Consider the following 21,588-nt stretch of genomic DNA (forward strand, 5'->3'; position numbering starts at 1 on the left):
GAGGGATCCTGGCAGGCTGACTCGCGTATCGGGGCACCTACAGTGAGGAACCCTTGAGGGAGGGACCTGGGAGGAACTGTGCACTGCAGCCCTTCCTACTGCAGGAACCAAAAGCAAGTAACAGAAGCGAACTGAACCTCCTGGTTATCGTGACCCCCTTCTGGCAGTCTCTAGATAATGATCTAAGGAGATAGGTTTACGTTTATAATTAGAGGATAATTAGGAACATATACACCATTTACAAGGGCCACCCTGCCCGCAGCAGGGAAGGTGGGGGGTGGCTGGGCACAGGCACAAACAGTCGGGGGCGGGGGGGGGGGCTCCTCATCTCTTTTCACCCTTGTTTTTGCTGTTCCCACCCGCAGCTCCTAGTAGGGAGGGAGGAATCAGATTCTCTTGGGGAGTGGGTGGCACGGAGACTGGTCACCAGGACCTCGCGGCTTGCAGAAGGCCCAGTGGCGGCTCTGGCGTGATGCCTGCCTTGGCGTCACCAGGCCAGGTGGGCTGGAGGAGCAGACGGCCCCCGCCTGCTGTCCTGGCGCAGAGCGCCCGGAGAGCCGCCGGCTTGAGCGGTGCGGTCCTGTCTCTACCGCAGCTCGGGGATGAACTGAGCCCAGCCGACGTCGTCGGAGCCCAGCAGGTCCTCCTCCAGGCCGGGGAAGCTGATGTCCAGCAGTATCTTGCTGAGGCTGTCATTCATCGTGTCCAGGACCAAGCCCTCTGTTAGAGAACGGTTGGCCGAGAGGCCGGCAACCTGCGGCTCGGAGGAGCCTGGCTTGGGGACCTCCATATCTGAGGAGGGACAGCCGCTGAAGGGGTCAGCAGTGATGTCAAAGGGCTCGGAATTGAGGAGCTCTCGGGGGGAGTCAAAGAGGGGGACGCTTTTTAGCGGGGTGGCGCTGAGATCCGCCAGCTCCAGCGAGTCCGGCAGGGGCCCAAAGGCACCCTGGGGGGTTCGTACGGGGCTGAAATCGAGCCCCCCAACTTTGGCCGGGGGTGTGAGCCTCCAGGATTCGGGGGTCACGGGGAGGGCAGATTTGCTCGGGGTGGAGGAGATGGGCAGCATCTCCTTGATGGGTGTCTTGAAAGGCCCGCCCTCCTCCTGGGAGGAGCCAAGCTGGGAGGCAGGCTGTGAGGACCCTGCTGTGGCTCGACGGGAAGTCCCGGGGCCCTCAGAGAAGAGCAGCTCCGGCTCGTCCAGACAGGGGGGCAGGAGGTGCTGTTTCCTTCGAGACCGGCTCATCTCCCTCCTCTCCCTGCGTTTGATGACAAGCAGGTCAGAGACGCAGCGGGCTGGGGACTTGGGCCCGCTGTAGGACTTCTTGGGCCTGGGGATGGGGGAGTGGGACGAATCCTCCCAGGAGGGGGACGATTCCTCCTTGACAGATGGGCAGGGCGAGGGCCACTCTTCCAGGGGCGGGCTCTCGACTTTGATGGGTCTCCCTAAGTGTGGCGTTTCCTCCCCAGGCTGCACTTCTTCCTCCTTGATGGACTGGACTGGAAGCAGAGGAGACAGCCCTTCTCCAAGGAGGAGCTTCTCCTCTTTCACTGGTCCTGCCGTGGGCAGAGGGGCGACGCCCTCGTCCGCGAGCAGCACCTGGAAGGGAAGCAGGTTAAGGTGAAAGCCAGGTCTGGAGATTCAACCAGGCAGCGGTTGGGACACAAGTTCATGACTAAGACAAGTGACATGCGGGTACTCATCCTCTTTTGTCTTTCTAAAGTCTTCAAGACTATTAGACATGAGACTAGATGATGAAGGTGGTAGGTCAATTCTGGGGGTAAAACACAGAGCGTTTCCTGGGCTTCCCTGGTGGCGCAGTGGTTAAGAATCCGCCTGCCAATGCAGGGGACACGGGTTCGAGCCCTGGTCCGGGAGGATCCCACAGGCCGCGGAGCAACTAAGCCCGTGTGCCAGAACTCCTGAAGCCCTGGCGCCTAGAGCCCGTGCTCTGCAACAAGAGAAGCCACCACAATGAGAGGCCCGCGCACCGCAGTGAAGAGTAGCCCCCGCTCGCCGCAACTAGAGAAAGCCCACCCACAGCAGCGAAGACCCAACGCAGCCAAAAATAAATAAGTTAAATAAATAATAATAAAATTAAAAAAAAAAAGACAGCGTTTCCTGTGGTGCTGGCATAATTAGTATCCATCTGAGAGAAAATAAATGGCTGTTTCATACCATATACAAAGACTTAAACAGAAGAATTAAAACCACACAAATCCTGAAAGAGAATCTAGGAAACTACATGTACAATCTGAGGGGCGGGGGGTGAACTTCTTAACCAAGACTGGAAACCCAGAGGCTGTAAAAGAGAAGAGAGACATACTTGACTCCATAAAAATGTAAAATTGGGGCTTCCCCGGTGGCGCAGTGGTTGAGAGTCCGCCTGCCGATACAGGGGACGTGGGTTCGTGCCCCGGTCCGGGAGAATCCCACATGCCGCGGAGCGGCTGGGCCCGTGAGCCATGGCCGCTGAGCCTGCGCGTCCGGAGCCTGTGCTCCGCAACGGGAGAGGCCACAACAGTGAGAGGCCCGCGTACAGAAAAAAAAAAAAATCTTAAAAGACAGGTTAATATTTTAATAACAAAGAAATCACAAATTATTAGCAAAACCCTATAGGAAGATGGGCCATGTCCATAAATAATCGTCTCACAGTGAAAAATTCCCAGTGACCAAACGCAGTGAGCAGGTGCTGACTTACCGATAAGCAAAGGATGATAGAATGAAACAAGGAGCTGTCCTTCATACACCACAGAGGGGCAAATATTAAAAAGACTGATAACACCCATGGCTGGCAAACATAGGTCTTGTTGGTGGATGTGTGAATTATCACAGATTTTTCTGGAAGCCAATCTTGCAATATTTAATAAACTTTAAAATAACTGTTCACTCAGCAATCTCATGTCTGGTTCTCCCACAGAAATAAAAACACTAGTAAGAAAGATACTTGCAAAGATATTTATTGCAATGTTCGCCATAGGGCAAAAAGACCTAGAAACATAATGTGCCCGTGAAAGCGGAATGGTTGGAAAACGTACAGCAGAGCCACACCATGGAATATTATGTAGCCATTAAAAAACAATGCAGGGCTTCCCTGGTGGTGCAGTGGTTAAGAATCCGCCTGACAATGCAGGGGACGCGGGTTCAAGCCCTGGTCCGGGAAGATCCCACATGCCGCGGAACAACTAAGTCCATGCCGCGGAACAACTAAGTCCATGCGCCACAACTACTGAGCCTGTGCTCTAGAGCCTGAAAGCCACAACTACTGAGCCGGTGTACTACAACTACTGAAGCCCACGCACCTAGAGCCCGAGCTCCGCAACAAGAGAAGCCACCACTGTGAGAAGCCCACGCACCGCAACGAAGAGTAGCCCCTGCTCGCCGCAACTAGAGAAAGCCCGCGTGCAGCAACAAAGACCCAATGCAGCCAAAAATAAATAAATAAAATAAATAAATTAAAAAAAAAATGCATTAGGGAGTTCCCTGGTGGTCCAGTGGTTGAGACTCTGCGCTTCCACTGCAGGGCGCACGGGTTCTATCCCTGGTTGGGGAACTGAGATCCCACATGCTGCCTGCCACGGCCAAAGAATAAAATTAAAAAACAAAAAAACCCCTCAAAAAAGTAAAAAACAAAAAACAATAAATTAAAGTGATGCCAAGTGACTTGGGAGAATTTCCCTGGGGCAGAAAGTGTGTGTAGGGCCTCCCTGGTGGCATAGTGGTTAAGAATCCGCCTGACAATGCAGGGGATACAGGTTCGAGCCCTGGTCCGGGAAGATCCCACGTGCCGCGGAGCAACTAAGCCTGTGCGCCACAACTACTGAGTCTGAGCTCTAGAGCCCGTGAGCCACAACTACTGAAGCCCGCGCGCCTAGAGCCCGTGCTCTGCAACAAGAGAAGCCACTGCAATGAGAAGCCCGCGCACCACAACGAAGAGTAGCCCCCGTTCGCCGCAACTAGAGAAAGCCTGCACACAGCAGCAAAGACAACACAGCCAAAAATAAATTAAAAAAAAAAAAAGTGTAATACGATCCCATTTTCAACGCTGTGTGTGGTGTGTGCGTGTATAACATGGCTGTGGCGATCGGTGTATGCAGAGTATACTAAGAGCATGAACAAGTGGGAGAAAGCATGCTAAACTGTCAACATGGCTTATCACGGGGAGCAGGGGCGACATGGGTGAAGGTGAGGCGAGGGGAAGCAAAAAGAAGAAAAGGAGATGGAAAAGACTGCATTGAAACGAAAACAGTGTACATGCTACAACCACAGGAATGCATTTATGTAAAATTATCTATGCTCGTAGGTATACTTTTATGTATATTAAAATGATACATATATATATTTTTTGCGTTATGCGGGCCTCTCACTGTTGTGGCCTCTCCTGGTGCGGAGCACAGGCTCCAGACGCGCAGGCTCAGTGGCCATGGCTCACGGGCCCAGCCGCTCCGCGGCATGTGGGATCTTCCCGGACCGGGGCACGAACCCGTGTCCCCTGCATCGGCAGGCGGACTCTCAACCACTGCGCCACCAAGGAAGCCCTAAAATGATATTTTTTAAATTAAAAAAACAAAAGCAAAAACAGGGACTTCCCTGGCGGTCTAGTGGTTAAGGCTCCATGCTTCCGCTGCAGGGGGCAGGCGTCTGATCCCTGGTCCGGCAACTAAGATCCCGCATGCTGTGTGGTACGGCCAAAAAAACCCCAAAACCAAAAAACCAAAAACAACAGAACAAAACGAAAACAAAAAACAAGAGCAAACCCAAGGCTCTTTATCTGGAGCCCCCGCTACTTCCATCTCAGAGAAAGGGGCACAGGGGCCCTTCCTGTACTTGTTACCGGCCAGCTCCTGCTCGCAAATCCTTCTCTGCATCACGGCACGGTCCTCACTCACTGTCCTCAGCCCTCGAGGCTAGACCACTGATGCTCAACCAGGAGCAACTCCCCCCAGGGGACATCTGACAACACCTGGAGACATTTTAATTGTCACACCAGGCGGTGCCCCCGACATCTAGTGGGGAGAGACTAGGGATGCTGCTAACACCCTTCAGTGCACAGGGCAGCACCCCTCCACCCCCAACAAAGAATTATCCAGCCCTAAATGTCAGCTGTATGGAGGCTGAGAAACCCAGAGCTAGACTGGCCCATCACTAGACCATGGTTACTGGGGGCCTCCAGGGCATGCCCATTATAAAGCCCTCTCCAGGGACCTCCCTGGCGGTCCAGTGGTTGAGTCTTCGCGCTTCCAGCTTCCAGTGCAGCGGGTGAGGGTTCGATCCCTGGTCGGGGAGCTAAGATCCCTCAGGCTGCGTGGTGCAGCCAAAAATAAATAAATAAAAATTTAAAAAAGAAAAAATAAAGGCCCTCTCCACACCTGCTTGCTGCCCAAATCTACTTTGTAAAACCTCCTTCCCTGTGAACTCCTCCTGAACCGTCCCAGCCCATCTGTTATAATCACCCTTGTCTGAGCTCTTGTAAACTCATCAGGCATGGGTGGGCCCTCCAACATCCCTTACGTCCTACGGCAGGTTCCTTGTTAGCTCTTATGATGCTGTTGCACTTTCCTATGCGCCGGTGCCTTGTCCCAACTAGACGTATAAGCTTCTCAAGGGTCACTTGGCAGAATCTCTAATTGACTGGACTCTCTGCTCAGAGAGAACCCGAGGCACTGACCTTGGGGGCGATGCGGACTCGCTTGCTGTGGCGGGCGAGCTCTGAGCTCATGAGTGAGGCTGCCAGGGGCAACGGCACCTTGACCGAGGGCTGCAGCACCAGGGACTGGTTCACTGGGAACTGGATGGGCACCAGGTACGAGCTGACCCGCGGCAGCAGAGGCTTCATCTTCCGCCCTGGGGGGGACCGGGAGGGGTCAGGAGCAGGACCCAGGGACAGGCCCCTTCCAGGCTATGGGATCTTTGCTCTCCTTCCCTGGGCTGGGACCCCCGAGTCTGCTCCCTACAGGTGCGCCCCCCGGGACCAGGCTCCCCCATACTAACGTGCGCCCAGGGGGAGTTCGGTTTTGATGGCCACGTTCCGGCGGAGCTCAGGGTTGGGTCGTTTCTGCTGCTGTTTGGGGCAGAGAGGGGGAGAAAGAGACCAGGTCAGAGACGCAGGGGGACGAGGCAGGCGACCCCACCAGCTGCTCCGGTACCGGGCATGGAGCGAACCGACCGCCTGGCCCTGGGCAGGTGGTGGCACAGACACACGGCAGTGGGCGGTCCTACCACCTCATCCAGGTGTCCTCACCCCCGGGATGCAAAGCACGGAGCTCTATGAGGGGCAGAGAAAAGCCAGGTAGAGAAGTGAGAGCAAAGACGGCCGCCCTCCAGGCCCGTGCCATGCACCGTGGTCACCATCTTGCAGGGAGACTATGGTGGGTTCTCCTGCCACGCGCCGCGCTGCTTGGGGCACCGTGATGAGCCCACGGGAGCAGAAGGAGGTGGAGGTCACGTGTCCTGAACACCCAGCAGCTCAGGTGCCCTGCGTTCAGGGCTGGCAGGCACACAGCCACAGGCTCCCTTTCCTGCTAATGTCTTGTCCCTGTCACCGAAGCCATGCTGAGCGTGGAAAGGAGGCAAGGCCGAGCCCCGAGCGGGAGGGAAAGAATCTTACTGATTCCAAGTGCTCGGGCGATTGTGGAGACCCTGGGTCCAGTGGCTGGTGGTGGTCAGGCATCGTGGGAGAGAAACAAGACGGAGTTACCACCAGTGCAGTCAAGCTGACCAGACCGGGTAAACCTATTCCTGATGGACGCCGAGGGCCACCCTCAACAACGGTCCCTCCCGGGAGGACGAGGGCAGCTAGCGGCGCCCTTGTGGGCGCTCTGAAACTCCAAAGCAGTCGCTTCTGATGAGAGATTCAGGGGGCTTCGTTTCTGCTCTCCGGCCTAAAGAAGGGTTTTTTAAAAACCAGGTTTCCCAGACTTCCTCTGTAAGAATCACCTGAGATTCTTGCTAAAAACACATATTCCTGGGCCCATCCCAGGCCTACTGAGTCAGAAGCCCCAAGAGAGGGGCCCAGGAGGCTGTATTTTAACAAGTGTTCCAGGCAGTTCTTATCACAGGGCAACACTGCCCCAGGAGGTCCCGTGTTTGGATCAGAGAGTCCTCTCTGTGGCCTGGTCTAGCAGAGAAGTGTACCATCCCTTACGGGCTGGCTGGCCTTTAACTCTACCCTGATCGGATGAGCTCGTCCCAAGAGGACTTCTTTCCTTTCGCGATGGATCTCATGACCTCCAACACTGGCCTATTTGTATGCTTACCTTAAACACCTGGTCCAGCGTCAAGTAGCGATTGGCACTGGGGTGGATGGTCCAGAAGGAGACCTTGCCGTTGGCTGACGTCTCGCGGACAAACATGTCGTGGAGGGAGAGGTTGTGGCGGATGGAATTCTGAAAGTAGAGGATGCCACTCATCAGCTACTTTGGCTTTGCAAACACCACCGCCGACGTCCCCCAAGGAAATCAGGCCCAGGCCTTGTGTCCTCGTAACCGTGCCTATTGGCAGCTCCTGTGACACTCCGCGTGGCAGAGCTGGCAACCGGAGCCATCAACCCGTCTGCCCAGTAGGGACAGAGACTGGGGCCATTCCTGAGGGGGCGATAAAGCAGAGACCTGGACAGCTGTCAGGGGCTGGGAAAGAGGAGTGAGGCTGTGGGTGGCAACCAGTAGCCAGAGAGGCGAGTGAAGAAATTATGATGCCAGGGAGCTCCCTGGGGGCCTAGTGGTTAGGATTCTGGGCTTTCACTACTGTGGCCCGGGTTCAATCCCTGGTCGGGGAACTGAGATCCCACAAGCCACGTGGCGTGGCCAAAAAAAAGAAAAATTATGCTGCTGGGGAATTCAGTTGAGGTGAGTGTGAGGTTAACTGTCCTGCTGTGGGGAAAACAATACAAAAGCCCGCTGGCCTGGGACAGAGCATCTGTTGGGGCACCTACGCTGCGGCTCTGAGTCCCGTGTGAGCTATGGCTCCCAGGCATCTGTGTTCCCGTGAGCGGGAGGAAAAGATCCCCGCCTTCTGGAGAAGAAATGTGACTTTATAGAAGGTGAATCTTTGGATCGTGAGGCCTACAGATTTTTTTTTTCATTAATATATTTTCACAAAGCTACTTAGTCACTCCAGCTGCTGTTCAGTGTAGCACAGAAGTGGGCTCTGTGCTGTACTGGAGTCTCCATCAACCCAGGGTAGCGACAGGTGACGTGGTTACAGGGCTGTTAGTGATGCTTTTGTCTGGATTCGGCAGGATCGAGTCCCAATCCAAAAGATATGGTTGTTGAAGGTTCTAGCATCCTTGGCACTTAACTGCTCCCTCTGCACCTGACACAGACCACTGCCCTTCCGTGTAGACAAACTGTTGGGCCGGACTGACCTTGACTGTGGCTGTTACAGGACACGGTACCTTCCAGCCTGGCTTGGCGATGTGCTTGAAGTAGGGGAAGTGGTCCTCGATCCAAGTGTAGATGTCTTTCAGGGTCATGCGCTTCCTCTCCGTACTGTTGATGGCAAACTGTATCATGGCCATGTAAGAGTAGGGTGGCCGCTCAGACACGGAGTCCGGCCAGGTTGCCGATGCTCCCAGGGGCCCCTCAACCTGAGCGTTCTGAGAAGCCAAAGGGAAAGAGAAAAGGCGATGACACGGAGAGTTCACAAGACCTCGCCCGCCCCACCCCACCCCAAAGAACATCCCCTAGAGAAACATTTTATCCCATAGAATTGTACTGGAAACAAATCACCTGAGACCACTATTCCATGGAATAAAATTTTAGAGTTAGGGAGAATCTTAGAGGTGATCTAATCCAGTCTCCAAACATAGAACCACTTCTCTGTCGTCAGTCATTTTTTTGAAGATATTGCCCAATAATAATTAGAAGTCCAGTCTTTGTCAGTTGAAACCTCTCAGGAAAGTCTGGGTACATGTTATGACTCTTAAAGCATCAACTGTATGTTAAAACTACACCCATTTTTCAGACCTGAGCGTCGAGGGACTTAGGTCTTAGTCTGATTTCTACTCCTGATGTGATGTGAATAAACCCACCTCCTTTCAATGTTTGTACAAGAGAAATATTCCCAAGGGTATGGGACAGACAAATGTCAGCAGGGCACACATCTGGCTAAGTCGCAGGCAAAGATCTGATCATCCATGTTTTAGAAAATTGAGCTATAACTTTGTAAAGTACACAAGTTCTAAGTGAACAGCTCAGTTTTCACCTATGTACACATCCACGTAAATCTTCCCTTTTAAAAACTGTTGAGTGAAGTAAGTCAGAAAGAGAAAAATAAATACCGTATGCTAACAAATATATATGGAATCTAAAAAAAAAAAAGGGTTCTGAAGAACCTAGGGGCAGGACAGGAATAAAGACGCAGACGTAGAGAATGGACTTGAGGACATGGGGAGGGGGAAGGGGAAGCTGGGATGAAGTGAGAGAGTGGCGTGGACATATATACACTACCAAACGTAAAACAGATAGCTAGTGGGAAGCAGCCACATAGCACAGGGAGATCAGCTCAGTCCTTTGTGACCCCCTAGAGGGGTGGGATAGGGAGGGTGGGAGGGAGGGAGACGCAAGAAGGAGGAGATATGGGGATATACGTATATGTATAGCTGATTCACTTTGTTATAAAGCAGAAACTAACACATCATTGTAAAGCAACTGTACTCCAATAAAGATGTTAAAAAAATAAAAATTATTTAAGGAAAAAATAAAAAGATAAAAAAATAAATATTGTTGAATGATGGATTAAAGGGTATATACAAAGGGCAACCATGAAGAACAAACCCAGGCTACACAAATGGGTCAAATCAATTTTGATTGCTGGAGAGGTATTTAAAATTCACAACTAACTCATTTTATTTGCTATTAAGTTATCTTCTAATAAAACAATCTTGTTAAAAATGCTGTATTCCTTTCATACTGTTGGGATACCTCTTTAAAGTTCAAGTGGCTTTCCAAACTGAGACCTCTTCATTATTTCCTGAATACTTACTCAATACCTACTAAGGGCACAGTACTAAACCCCGTGCTGACGGGGTACAGAGCGAGCCACAGGAGTCTGCCCTCAAGGAAATTTCACAGGTAGGAGCGAGGGAGGTGCGGGGGCGGGGGGGAAGATCCCAGGTAGAAAGGGAGCTCCAAATTATATAGAGTCACACTAAGTGAGTGCTAATATCAGAACTTGGAAATTCTACTCCACAGGCCGCTTGATTTCCCGTCTTAGAAATTCCCTGCACCAGCTCTGACTGCCCTAGTGAGTGACGGGACAGCTCACCTTAGCCTGACTCCGCTCCAGGTGACGATTCTCCTTCTCCTCCGCCTCTTGCTTGATGCTGCAGGAGCCCAGCCCATCGGAGGTCATCTTTCCAAGCCACTGGATGTTTGTCAAGCTGTTGTCTAGCGTGCAGCCGGCTGCCTCGCCGCCAGCTACGGGGGAAACAACCCAAGACGCCGCTTAGCTGCCTGGTCCCGAGCCCAGCAGGCCCGGTGAAGCTGGCAGTTAGGGATCACCTCTGCCCTGAGGGACAGGGAACACATCCCGGGTACTCCGCCCCATTAGGATGTCGGGAGAAATTCAGGAGCACGGTTCAAGTTGCATTTCAGTCTGAGCCACACTGAGCCTTAGAGCTCAGTCAAGGCGACCTTATAAAAGCAAGACTGAGCATCTCAACAAGGAAAGTCACTTTTCCTCCTTATGCTTTCTCCTTCATTAAGATGGAGAAAGATTCCTATTTCCTTATGTGGTCAATGCAGGGGATAACTAGAAACGATAAACAAATCCTTTTCCAATGTAAAGAAGGGAGTAGAAATGCTAAATTACATTGCAACCCCTTTGACAGTGCCCAAAGGATCCGGGTCAAGGTTTTAGGATGAAGAAAGGCAAGACTTTTCCCCGGTTCGGGCAGACGCCTGTGTGCCCTAAGCGTCAATGTGGCGGACTGCAGTCCTCACCACCAGAGAGGGAAGGCTAGCTCCCCAGCCCTTTGCCTTACAGACCACATACCACAGTTCTCCCATCTCTGCCCGGGAAGGGCTCCAGCTGGTCTAGGAAGATTCACGTCCTTGGATGCAGACTTTGGTCCCAGGGCCTCGGTGATCACTTCTGTCCTCTTGGGATCATTGCTGGCTTGGCCTTGAGGCTGGGGTCCTGGAGGGCGAGTGGGGGCTCCGCCGCAGCTAATGAGGATGAATTTATTGGGCCCACTGCTGCCACTCTCCTTTCCTTTGGCAGTCAGCGCTGTGATGATGCTCTGGACATTGGCATTCTTGGGCACGGCCACCACTTGCGTGTTGGGCATGGTCGGGTGGTTAATCATCTTGATCCCGGCTGGAAACTTGCAGGGGTTGGACTCGGCCACCTCCTTGGAGGCCTGCGGTTGAGCAGGCTCTTGTTGGGCAGGGGGCCTCTTAGGCTCCTCTTCTGATGTGTCACCTGGGGCATTCTGAACAGGAAGGGGCAGCTTCCGTCTTTTGAGAATCAATGGCCGACGGGGGCTGGTTTTCATTATGAATCTGTGCTTTCACTCTCCATTGAGAATGACAAGCATGGACCCTGGAAAGCACAAGGGGCAGCAGGAGGTCAGAGGTTTATTAGGCTGAGAAGGAGGTTCTGTTAGGGAGGGGTCTTCCTCATCACATGACCAGGAGCATAAGCCCACAGGCCCAGGTGAATACTCCTTGGGGCTCTGTAAAGACCACAGACAATAAGGAGATGAGTTCTACTGACAAAAGTTAAAACTGAAGCAAACAGAAGAAATTCAAAGGGGGAAAGTGGGATTAGGTTGGCTGTAGGTCAACATAGTCAAAGCTCTAGGAGCTTAAGAATGTTTTGGGAATTCCCTGGCGGTCCAGTGGTTAGGACTTGGTGCTTTCACTGCCGAGGGTGAGGGTTCAATCCCTGGTCAGGGAACTAAGATGCCACATGCCACATGGCACGCGGTGTGGCCAAAAAAGAATGTTTAGCTACAGAAATAAATAGGGAAGCTACAAAAATGTGGAAATGTCTCTTATTTCCTACTGTAACACAGATCCCTTGCAGTGACTATTGGGACGGGAATGATGGAATAGGACATCCTGACAAGACTCTGATCCCATAATCCATTCTAGCGTAGACCACATATTTTTTATACCAACTTACTTTATAAATTAAAGGATCTGAGCCCACAAAATCAGAGGAAAAAGGCAGATTGTACCATTATTGTCACACCACTGAAGAAATCATCTTCCAGCTCACAAGACCTCAGATAAGGGGGAAACTGCTCTACTCAAGGCCCAGGGTAACGCTAAGGGGTGACATCATTTCACAGGCTATTATCCTTGCCTTTCTTAAAAAAAAAAAATACATTTTTCTTTTACAGTTTGCAAACTATTTATATAGTGACATTTTAGTACTTGCATGTGCTTATTCATATTTTGACTTTCTAAGCATGTGACTGTTATCGCTTAATTTCTCTTCCAGAACCAAGACTGTTATCCCTGTCTTCTGACTAACAGACTGTGCTATCTTCAGTGTGCTAAGGTGGTTTTGTAGTGTTAAGGAAAACTGTTTTATCTTTTAAAAGTTGTGTTTTTTGATTTTAACAGATCTGTGGAATACTCTACCATTGTGTAAAGTTGTGAAATTCTAGTGAGAGGTACTCTGAGCGACAGAGGAATGTGCTGTCCCTTTTTTAGGATATCTGCCTTCTCCCTAAAACTGACTGTCACACTCGCCTGACATTTGCCATCTGCTTAGAATCCACAGACCCTCTCCACTCTGCCTCCTTTTCCTGTATATCTAGGTTTCCTCTACCTTCAAATCTCAGTTTTACTTCCACCTCCTATCTCTTCCGGCCTCCCTCCCTCCACCCATCAATCAGTAGATACTAGTAGTCGCTCCCCACCCGCAAAAGATAACTTCCTGGTCTAAAGCTTAATTTTCCCTTCTACTCTGACCAGCCTCTTGCTACCACTGCCAACACTTTCTAGCCCGGAGACTTCCGGAGCGGCTCCCGGGACTCACCCACATCCAGACCAGGGCTAGGCTGCGAGGGTCTCCGGAACCCGGAGGAGGGTCCTGGGAAAGGGCGGAGTGGAGGCCTAGAGGTGAGAGCAACGGGGTTCAGGGGAGTGTGCGAGCAGGTCGGCCTCGGCTCCCAGCGCAGTAAGCTCAGAGGGACCCCAGCCGCCGTCTGCCAGAGCAAGCGGGCCGCCCCTCCTCCCGGGGGAAGGCCGGGGGCGCTCAGCGGGAGAGGTGAGGAGGGCCGGGAGGCTGAATGCAGCAGCGCCGCGCACCGTCGCCAGCCCCGTCCGGAGCCAGCTCTCCGCGTACTCCCGGCCCCGGCCTCTCGCACGCCGCCCACTCACCTCGCTTGCACCGCCGGACACGCCGGCTCCGGGCGGCTCCGCGCTGCTCCCACCGGCAGGCCGGGTAGCGACCCCGGCTGCGGGGCGGGGAATCCCGGGATCCCGGGAGGGAGGGGGGGTCCCGGGCCGGGGCCGGGGCCGGGGGTGGGGTCCCGCTCTGAGGCTTTCAGTTTGTTCCGCTGTTTGAAATTGGCGCCGGCGGAGCGTTGAGGTCACGTGACGGGCGTGGCCAATCAGCGCCGGCCCTGTCTCCGCGTTCAGCCGGGACGCCGCCGGCGGCGGCGGGCGGGTGGGCCCTGCCTGGCTGTTGAGGCGGGCGGGGCGGCGGCGGGAAGGGCAGGTGAGACAGCCCGACCGGGCGATTGAGGCGGACGGAACGGCTGGCGAGGCAGCCCAGCCGGGCGGGTGAGGCGGGCGGAACGGCTGGCGAGGCAGCCCAGCCGGGCGGGTGAGGCGGGCGGAACGGCGGCCTCGTTGGGCGGGTGAGGCGGGCGGAGCAGCGTGCGAGCCGGGCGGGCTGGTCTGCGGCGGGTGAGGCAGACAGAGCGGCGTGCGGGCCTGGCGGGCGGGCGGGCGGGTGAGGCGGACGAGGCGGGCGGCTCGTGGGGAGAGCGCAGGAGGGCGGCGGGGCGCGGGGGACCCCAGGGACAGTGGGGACCCCGGGCCGCCCCGCCCGGCTGCGATGCGCCCGCCGCCCCGGGCTCTTCCCCCCTCGCTGGGGGCGCTGTCCTCCGTTGACCTCCGACCAGCGACCGTCGCGGGCCCGCGGGCCCCCGAGCGGCCTGAGGGCTCCTGGAGCGCAGTTACGACCTCGTTCAGGTTCCCTCCTGAAAAATTATTCTTACACGGTGAACCCCGCCTCCACCCTGAATCTTCGAGTTTTGATCTCCTCCCGCCCCCCGCAGTCTTTTCTTTGTAGTAAAGGACTTTATCTACTAACTTAGTTAACACGTTTAGTTGAGCACCTACCGTGTGCCGGGCCGCGCTGGGATGCAGTGGAAGACGGGGTCTTTCTTCTGCTCTTACGGTCTGATGGGAGCAGATTCGCAGCGAATTGCTTATTTAATCAAGTGGAGAATTACAGCTGCGAAGTGATAACTTAGAGCTCAGGGATAACTTTTGAGTATGTAAATAAGGGGATCTTGCCTTATGGTAGGTGAGAGAGGCATTTCATTAATCTGGCTGCGTTGGGGCATTTTCTCTAGCTGGGGCGAGCAAAGGCTACGGAGTCTCCGGTTCGGTGCGGGAGCTTCTCATTGCCGTGGCTTCTCTTTTTGCGGAGCGCGGGCTCTAGGCGCATGGCCTCAGCAGTAGTGGCTTGTGGTCTCTAGAGCCAGGCTCGGTAGTTGTGGCACACGGGCTTATAGCTGTTCCGCGGCATGTGGGCTCTTCCTGGACCAGGGCTCGAACCCATGTCCGCTGCACTGGCAGACGGATTCTTAACCACTGCGCCACCAGGGAATTCCCAAGAGAAAGGCATTTCTGATGAACTAAAGCTTCGTCTGAGATCTGAGGCCTTTATGCAAACACGGGAGGGAGACCCTCCAAGCCAAGGGAATGAGGTGTGCAGGGCCAAGCCGCAGGAGGAAGCGTGGGCGGCACAAAGGCTGAAGAATATCTGAGGGATTTGAGCTAAGAGACCTGCACTGGAGGGTGTGTGAGATGAAGCTGGAACCAGAGCCACAGGACCTCAGCCACCACTAGGAGTTTGGTCCTTACCCAAAACTCAAAAATTTTAAGCAGGAGTGTGAGTCAAGATCAGATTTGCAATTTAAAAAGGTCCCCCTGCAGGGGGTGCCAGAGGTTAGGGTAGACCAGTTAGGCTATTGCATTACCCCTGGGTCAGAACTGTTGGGACTTGAAGGGTGGTGGAGAGAGAGGGAAAGAGGGGTAGGGTAAGATTATTATTTTTCACAAAGGAGGAATGCTTTTATCAAATTTTGAGTTGAATAAGTCTCAAAAATTGCCACTGATTCTGATCCCACATTTAATACTGAACTGTCGCTAAAACCCACAAATCTGTTTTTCCCCCCAAAGTATAATTGACATAACACATTATGTTAGTATCAGATGTACAACATAATGATTACCTATTTACACCTCAAAATGATCACAGTAAGTCTAGTTACCATCTGTCACCATACAGAGTGACAAAAACCTTTTTTTTCTTGTGATGAGAACTTTTAAGATTCTCTTGGCAACTTTCAAATTTGAAATACAATATTGCCTATAGTGACCACACTGTACATTACATCCCATGACGTATTTATTTCACAACTGGAAGTTTGTACCTCTTGACTCCCTTCATCCATTTTGCGACCTCCCCCCAACTGCCCTCCTCGAGAGAGGGTATTTTTTTTTGTTTGTGTTTTTGTTTTGCCGTATGCGGGCCTTTCACTGTTGTGGCCTCTCCCGTTGCGGAGCACAGGCTCCGGACGCGCAGGCTCAGCGGCCATGGCTCACGGGCCCAGCCGCTCCGCGGCATGTGGGATCCTCCAGGACCGGGGCACGAACCCGTGTCCCCTGCATCGGCAGGCGACTCTCAACCACTGCGCCAACAGGGAAGCCCAAGAGAGGAGTATTTTTGAAGACATGTTTAAGAGATAGGATTGACAGGGCTTGATGTTGGGTTGGATGGTAGAGGGAAAAGGTAAATGTCAAGGTTTTTGGTGGCATAGCTGGATGAATGATGATACCATTTCCTGAGCAAGGGCCCTGGAAGATGATCACTTTTACGGAGGGGGGTGCAGGGGAAACGAGCATGAATTCGGGTGTAAATGCTTTGAGTTTGAGGTGCATTTGAGACATCTAGTTGCTATCGCGTAGGCAGTGGAATGTTTGGGTCCTGAGTGTGGAGAATTCTAAGCCAAATATAGAAATGCTTGACTCGTGTACTTCCAGGTGGTTATTGACATGTCAGCAGACGATTGCCTGGGAAAGGCGTGTGGAGTGAGGAAGGCTCCAAAGCCCAGCCAGAGGGAGAGGCCACAGTAGCAAAAGGGACTGACCTCTAGTTACAGCAGAAAGGAAGAGGATGGATGCAGATGTACTGAGGTTTGTGAGCTCGCCTTCTGGAAGATGAGAGTGTTTCCTTTGATGGCTCCTGTGTTCTTTGTGAAGTAGGAAGTAAGGCGGTTGGTTTGGAGAGAAGAAGAGTTCCGAAGTTTTAAGACAGTGGGAAAGTTTTAAGATAACCTTTGTGGAAAATGAGTTGATCAAGGACACAGTAGGACTGCTGAACAATGTGGTGTCCCCAAGAGGCTGGGGACTTTGAGCAAGGCGTGAACTTCGGCACTTCTCCCTGGAGCGGTTGTTACCACTGTCATCTCCCCGCTGGGCTCCTGCAAGAGCCTCCCAACTCGCTTCTCTGCCTCCTTTCTCTGTCCCCCCTCTTCCCAACCCACCTTTCCTACAAAGCACCTAGAGCTATCTTTGAAAAGTATAAATCGGACTGTGTTACTTCCCTGTCCAGAGCCCTGCGGTGACTTCCTCTTGCACTAAGCATAATTCAGCCCAGTCCTTACCCTTGCCTTAACCCTGTGTCACGTGAACTGGCTTCACCTCCTACCACTCTCCAGTTCAGCCATGCTGACCCTACTGCTTCTTGAACAAGTCAGACACATTCCCATCTTGTGGTCTTTGCACTTAACTGTTCTCTCAGTCTGGAACATTCTTTCTCACATCTTTCTCTTGTCTGCTTGTTCTCCTTTCTTCATTCAGGTCTTTGCTCAAATATCATTTTTCAGATAGGCCTTCCCCGACGACCCTGTCTGAAGTAGCACTGGGTCAGCTCAACCCCTTACACTGCTTCACTTTTCTCTGTACCTCTAATCACTTCCCAACTAGATGTAAGCGCCATGAGGTCAGGGATTTAATTTTGTAATCTGCTATATATTTCTAGCACCCGTAACGGTGCCCAAAACACAGTGGGCACTCAGTAAATATTTGCTGAATGAATGAATGAACAAATGGATGTATTCATTACCTGTGTTCTCCCTAAAATGTTTGTTCCTTGAGGGTAGAGACCTCGTCCTGATTTCTCTTTACATGTATCTCCACTGCCCAGTGACATAAATCAGAGTATGTTGCTTTGCTGCTGTTGACTGAATGAAGGAATCACGCTGTATAACGGAACCAGTCTGCCCTGCTGTGCCTCTCCCTCCAGCATGCCGGCACCACCCGTTCACCTCTCGACTCAAACTTCCGTCCCACCAACCCACTGACAGAACCCTTATTAAAACTGATCTGGGGGCTAGACCCACTGGACGCGTTCTCAGACTTGTTATTCCTTTGTGGGTCCTGTTGGCCCTGCCTCTGCCTCCCGCCTCCCACCTCTGCTGACACTGCCCAGGTTACGGCTTCATCGGTTCTCAGGCAACACAGTTACCTTCTCACTGGTCCCCCTGCTTCCGGGGCACTTGATCTCGCCTTTCACACTGTTGCCTGGATGACCTGTCTAAAAGACAAAAGCAAACAAAAACCAAGCATGGCACCTAGGAGACAACTGAAAATTTCAACCCTGAATATTTGATATTTACTATTTAAGGAATTTACACATATAAATATATATTAATGTATATTATATAAATATGTATATTTATATATGTTAGTTGTGTTACTAGGAATGATATCATGACTGGGAACATAGTATTTTCAAAATAATAAAGGGGTAGGGGAAGTGGATGGGGTGTGGATGGGATGTGATCGGTCGTGGGTTGATGGTTGTAGCTGGGTGATGGGCACATGGGAGCTCATTATATTATTAACTATTTTTTTGTATGTTCGAAATTATCTGGGGTAAAAGTTAAAAAAAAAAATCCAAGTCTGGTCATATCCGTCCGCTGGAAAATCTTCAGTGACTACTTAGGCCAAAGTCCAAACTCAGATGGTCCGCCTGGTTTTCTGCCCTGAGCCTGACACCACGTCGCTCCTCAGGTCTTGCCTTTTGTCTTTTCATGCCTGTGTCCAGCTCCGTGGAGGCTGAGTGCCTGGATTCGCAGTGCTCCTTCCTGTCTCTGCCCTGGTGTGTGCTGCTGCTCAGCCTGGAACGCCCCCCCCCCCCCACTCCCCATTCTTTGGCTTTTCCTAGCCCTTCTATACCTAGATCAGGTATCACCCTCTCCAGAAGGCCTCCCCTGGGGGGAGTGCAAGGGAGCACTGCTCTCATTATTGTAATTGTCTGTCTCCCTCTGTTAGCCTCTCAGCTCTTTGAAGACGGGCAGTCTGTGTCTCTACAAGTGCTTGGCACCCAGTAAATGATCATGGGATAAGTGGTTGGTTATTCATCTTTAAACTCCCAACACCCAGCATGGTGCTTAACACGTGCTCGATAAGTGTTCATTGAACGAATGTCGTTGAGTGTGAAACTAGTGTGTATTGCCTTGGTGGTGTAGGTGTACCACCCCACAATCTTGGGGTAGGGCTGCTGGCTGCTAGCAGACTCGGCTGGCAGAGTGTGAGGAAGAGCTGGGGAATCAGCAGATTTTTTTCTCCCAGCTTTTGTTTCTTCTCCACAGGCATGGGTTGGAAGTGGAGTCTCTCCCTGGACCTGACCACAACCAGCATCATGCAGTTACTAACTGCCCTACCCTCACCCATTGATGCCTCCCAGGAAAAAACGCCGCCAAATTTCCCAGAAACCCCAGCTGCTATTCTGCCAACAACCACTGGAGGGCCCCAAACACTGCTATGGGTCTCCCCAGCTTCCTATCACCCACACTAGACAGGTGCCCAGCAAGCCCGTTGACGACAGCACCATCACTTCCTGGGTAGGCCATGGGATTCTTGCCTTGACTTTTCCTCTACCAGGCTTCTCACGCTGCCACGTGGAGACTCGTGGGCGCAGGGACAAGGAGGTGGTGTACTCCTTCTGTCTGTCCTCAGCCATGTTCTCTGGTTTACCTTTTTTCCTGAGTTCAGACTGAGGCGTGGGTTGATTGGAATTGGATTCTTTCCCGTGCCCCACATTCCTCTGTAAGAGTTCAGTATAAAAGTTTCACTATCCAGTAGCTGGGTGAGAAAGCCAGAGAAATGTCAGAATGAGTAAAAAATGAGATTGTTCCCTGAGCTTCCCGTGAGACGTGGAGTTTTTAGCTAAGTACTCTATTTACTGTTTAAATGACCAAACGTTGAAGAAGAATCCTCAGAAATGGCATATGTTCTATTTTGACAGTTTAAAAGCCCTGGGAAGAGAACACAGCTACCGCATGTCAGGGAAGTAGTGTAGCCAAAGAGCCAGACAAAAGCCTGAGAGAGCTTAGTAAGTGCGCTTTGCCCACGATTGCTGGGGAGAACCAGAGCCCTGGCTTCAGGACTGGGGAAGAAACATACGTGTTAGAACCCTGTTGATGAGGAGGAATGAACATGTGAACATGTATCGAGTCCTCACTGTGCCACGCCCCCTGCTATTTGCTTTCCGTGCCTGATCTCACTCCCCGTTCTTTCCTTCAGCCCTTCGTCCTTCACTGGGGCCTTCTTGGTGCCAGGTGCTCTGCTAGGGCTGGGGATCGATGGTGAATAAGACTGCTGGGCCCGCTCTCAGAGTTGAAACATAGACAGTTAAGCGTGTTGCAGCCATATGGTATGATGAAGCGAAAGAGGCATTGTCCCCGTTCGTGCACAGGAGGGAACTGAAAGCCAGGGAGATTGAGTAACTTGCCCAAAGCCCGTATCCCTTGGATACTGTTATCCAAATAGACAGCTGCTTTTGTTTTGTGTCCATTGCTGTTATGGGCCCCCATTTAGGATTCTGGTCATGGGATGCAGTTTCCTTAGGTTTGTATTTGGTAGTTGGCGCTCTTCACTTTTTTTTTTTTTCTTTTGGAATCCTTAGGTATCACCTCAGTTTGATACAACAGCAGAAGGCTGGTTCCCGGTCAACAGGAAACGTCATTGCCGAGACCAGGCAAGGCGTTCAAGTCGACAGTCTACCAGCTCCAGGTTTCCACACCTAACATTTGAGAGTCCACAGCCTTCTGCCAGTTCAGCCAGACCTGGGATCCCCCTAATCAGGGACTGTCCCGGTCAACCAGAAAAGGACATTTCTGGAAGGCCCTTGGTTCCCATGCTCAGCCCCCAAAGCTGCGGGGAGCTGTCAGCACATGCACTTCAGAACTTCCCTTATGTCTTCATTCCACCGGATATCCAGAGCCCAGAGTCCTCAGGGCAGGGAGGGCCCATTCCCTCGGTGCAGAGGGAAAACAGCCTTCCCAGCTGCTCCCTTCACACAAGCACGCCCAAGAGCCCAGAGCCCGGGCCTGTTCTGGTTAAAGACACTCCTGAGGAGAAGTACGGGATAAAGGTCACATGGAGGAGGCGGCGACACCTGTTCACTTACCTCAGGGAGAGGGGGAAGCTGAGCAGAAACCAGTTCCTTGTGAAAAACTGACTGGGTTTCTCGGACATCCGTGGTCTCAAGAAATTGATTGCTGGAGTCAAAAGGGAATTGAATTCCCAGATTTGCTTTTTAAAATATCTTGTGTCATAAACAGTTTTAGTGTCATAAACAGTTCACTTTGTATTTTCCTTGTATTAGCTGTTAAAAAATTTTAAATATCTTGTAACTGTTTAAAAAGTCTGTAAATAAATGGCTGCAGAAAGTTTTTAGAGAACCCTGCTTCTGTCACTAATGCAGCAGTACTGCCCCCTCTACAAATGGTCTTTCTTAATTGTTCCCTTTAACCACTGCTTATTCATCCTTTTAAACACTTCATTCAAACTAATTCATTCCACATGTCTGAGTACCGACTCAGTGACCGCTTCCTCTGTGACCAGATGCACGGAAAAACTCGAAGCAAACTGTGACTTTTTGTAGTTGAGCTGCTGTCTCTGCAATCTTGGCTCATCTGCTGAGAGGGCTGGATGAAGAAAGGGCAGCAAGCCTGTTTTAATGAGTCAGTGGGACCAAGGGAGATAAAGGGGACATAGGTTACTTAGAGTTACTATGTTTTGAATTTTTGTTTCCAACTGTAGTAATCTGTAAATATTAAATAGGGTGGGAAAACGATTTCTTGTAACTGTTTAAAATGTATGTAAATAAATATATAATCTTTTCAAATACTACTTTTTATTGGAATTCATGTAGAAGGACTGCCTGGTCAACAAAATATCTCAATTTTCCTTCCACCCATATAAGTAGCATCTCATTCAACTCCATTCCGTCAGCCTTCAGAACCTAGTCTGTGTCAGGTCCAGCCCGAGCTAGACAAGCAGGGATTATTTTAAAGACGGGGATTTGAAACACAGATGACCGTGTTC

The 21,588-nt window shown here is 51.8% G+C and overlaps 3 protein-coding genes across 12 annotated transcripts in view; 2 read left to right on the forward strand and 1 right to left on the reverse strand.

The window, feature by feature from the left end:
• Nucleotides 1–586: 586 nt before the first annotated feature.
• Nucleotides 587–13,518, reverse strand: FOXM1 (forkhead box M1). Of its 3 annotated transcripts, XM_067756128.1 has the most exons (10): nucleotides 13,333–13,518; nucleotides 12,989–13,065; nucleotides 10,991–11,539; nucleotides 10,262–10,413; nucleotides 8,391–8,591; nucleotides 7,255–7,383; nucleotides 6,606–6,650; nucleotides 5,990–6,059; nucleotides 5,667–5,842; nucleotides 587–1,597 (listed from the first exon to the last, which is right to left on the reverse strand). In XM_067756128.1, exons 3-10 carry the CDS (start codon nucleotides 11,490–11,492, stop codon nucleotides 587–589), a joined length of 2,286 nt encoding a protein of 761 aa, XP_067612229.1. In that variant the 5' UTR covers nucleotides 11,493–11,539; nucleotides 12,989–13,065; nucleotides 13,333–13,518. The 3 variants fall into 3 exon arrangements, with proteins under 3 accessions (XP_067612229.1, XP_067612230.1, XP_067612231.1); XM_067756129.1 differs by lacking the exon at nucleotides 12,989–13,065; XM_067756130.1 differs by lacking the exon at nucleotides 5,667–5,842 and having other exon boundaries at nucleotides 1,141–1,597.
• RHNO1 (RAD9-HUS1-RAD1 interacting nuclear orphan 1) lies at nucleotides 12,895–21,390 on the forward strand. 8 transcript variants are annotated; one of them, XM_067756147.1, is made up of 4 exons: nucleotides 12,895–13,071; nucleotides 16,234–16,386; nucleotides 18,849–19,100; nucleotides 20,165–21,390. In XM_067756147.1, exons 3-4 carry the CDS (start codon nucleotides 18,933–18,935, stop codon nucleotides 20,717–20,719), a joined length of 723 nt encoding a protein of 240 aa, XP_067612248.1. In that variant the 5' UTR covers nucleotides 12,895–13,071; nucleotides 16,234–16,386; nucleotides 18,849–18,932; the 3' UTR covers nucleotides 20,720–21,390. The 8 variants fall into 8 exon arrangements, with proteins under 8 accessions (XP_067612248.1, XP_067551525.1, XP_067612247.1 ...); XM_067756146.1 differs by lacking the exon at nucleotides 12,895–13,071 and adding an exon at nucleotides 13,566–13,672; XM_067756145.1 differs by lacking the exon at nucleotides 12,895–13,071 and adding an exon at nucleotides 13,602–13,737.
• Nucleotides 13,664–21,588, forward strand: part of TULP3 (TUB like protein 3) — a 51,344-nt gene continuing 43,419 nt past the window's right edge. The window contains exon 1 of the mRNA XM_067756136.1: nucleotides 13,664–13,737. The gene's annotated coding sequence lies outside the window, so the exon portion shown is untranslated. The remainder of the gene's footprint in view (nucleotides 13,738–21,588) is intronic.

Source organism: Pseudorca crassidens, chromosome 11 (assembly GCF_039906515.1).
Source record: "Pseudorca crassidens isolate mPseCra1 chromosome 11, mPseCra1.hap1, whole genome shotgun sequence".
In the NCBI taxonomy this organism is placed as follows: domain Eukaryota; kingdom Metazoa; phylum Chordata; class Mammalia; order Artiodactyla; family Delphinidae; genus Pseudorca; species Pseudorca crassidens.

Excerpts from the sequence above, each read along its gene's own strand:
- FOXM1 (XM_067756129.1), bottom strand. The coding sequence starts at position 11,492 with ATGAAAACCAGCCCCCGTCGGCCATTGATTCTCAAAAGACGGAAGCTG. Across the intron at positions 8,592-10,261 it reads TGGAGCGGAGTCAGGCTAAG|AACGCTCAGGTTGAGGGGCC; the intron begins GTGAGCTGTCCC and ends TTGGCTTCTCAG. Across the intron at positions 1,598-5,666 it reads GAGTCCGCATCGCCCCCAAG|GTGCTGCTCGCGGACGAGGG; the intron begins GTCAGTGCCTCG and ends CTTCCCTTCCAG.
- RHNO1 (XM_067756147.1), top strand. The coding sequence starts at position 18,933 with ATGCCTCCCAGGAAAAAACGCCGCCAAATTTCCCAGAAACCCCAGCTG. Across the intron at positions 19,101-20,164 it reads ACAGCACCATCACTTCCTGG|GTATCACCTCAGTTTGATAC; the intron begins GTAGGCCATGGG and ends TGGAATCCTTAG.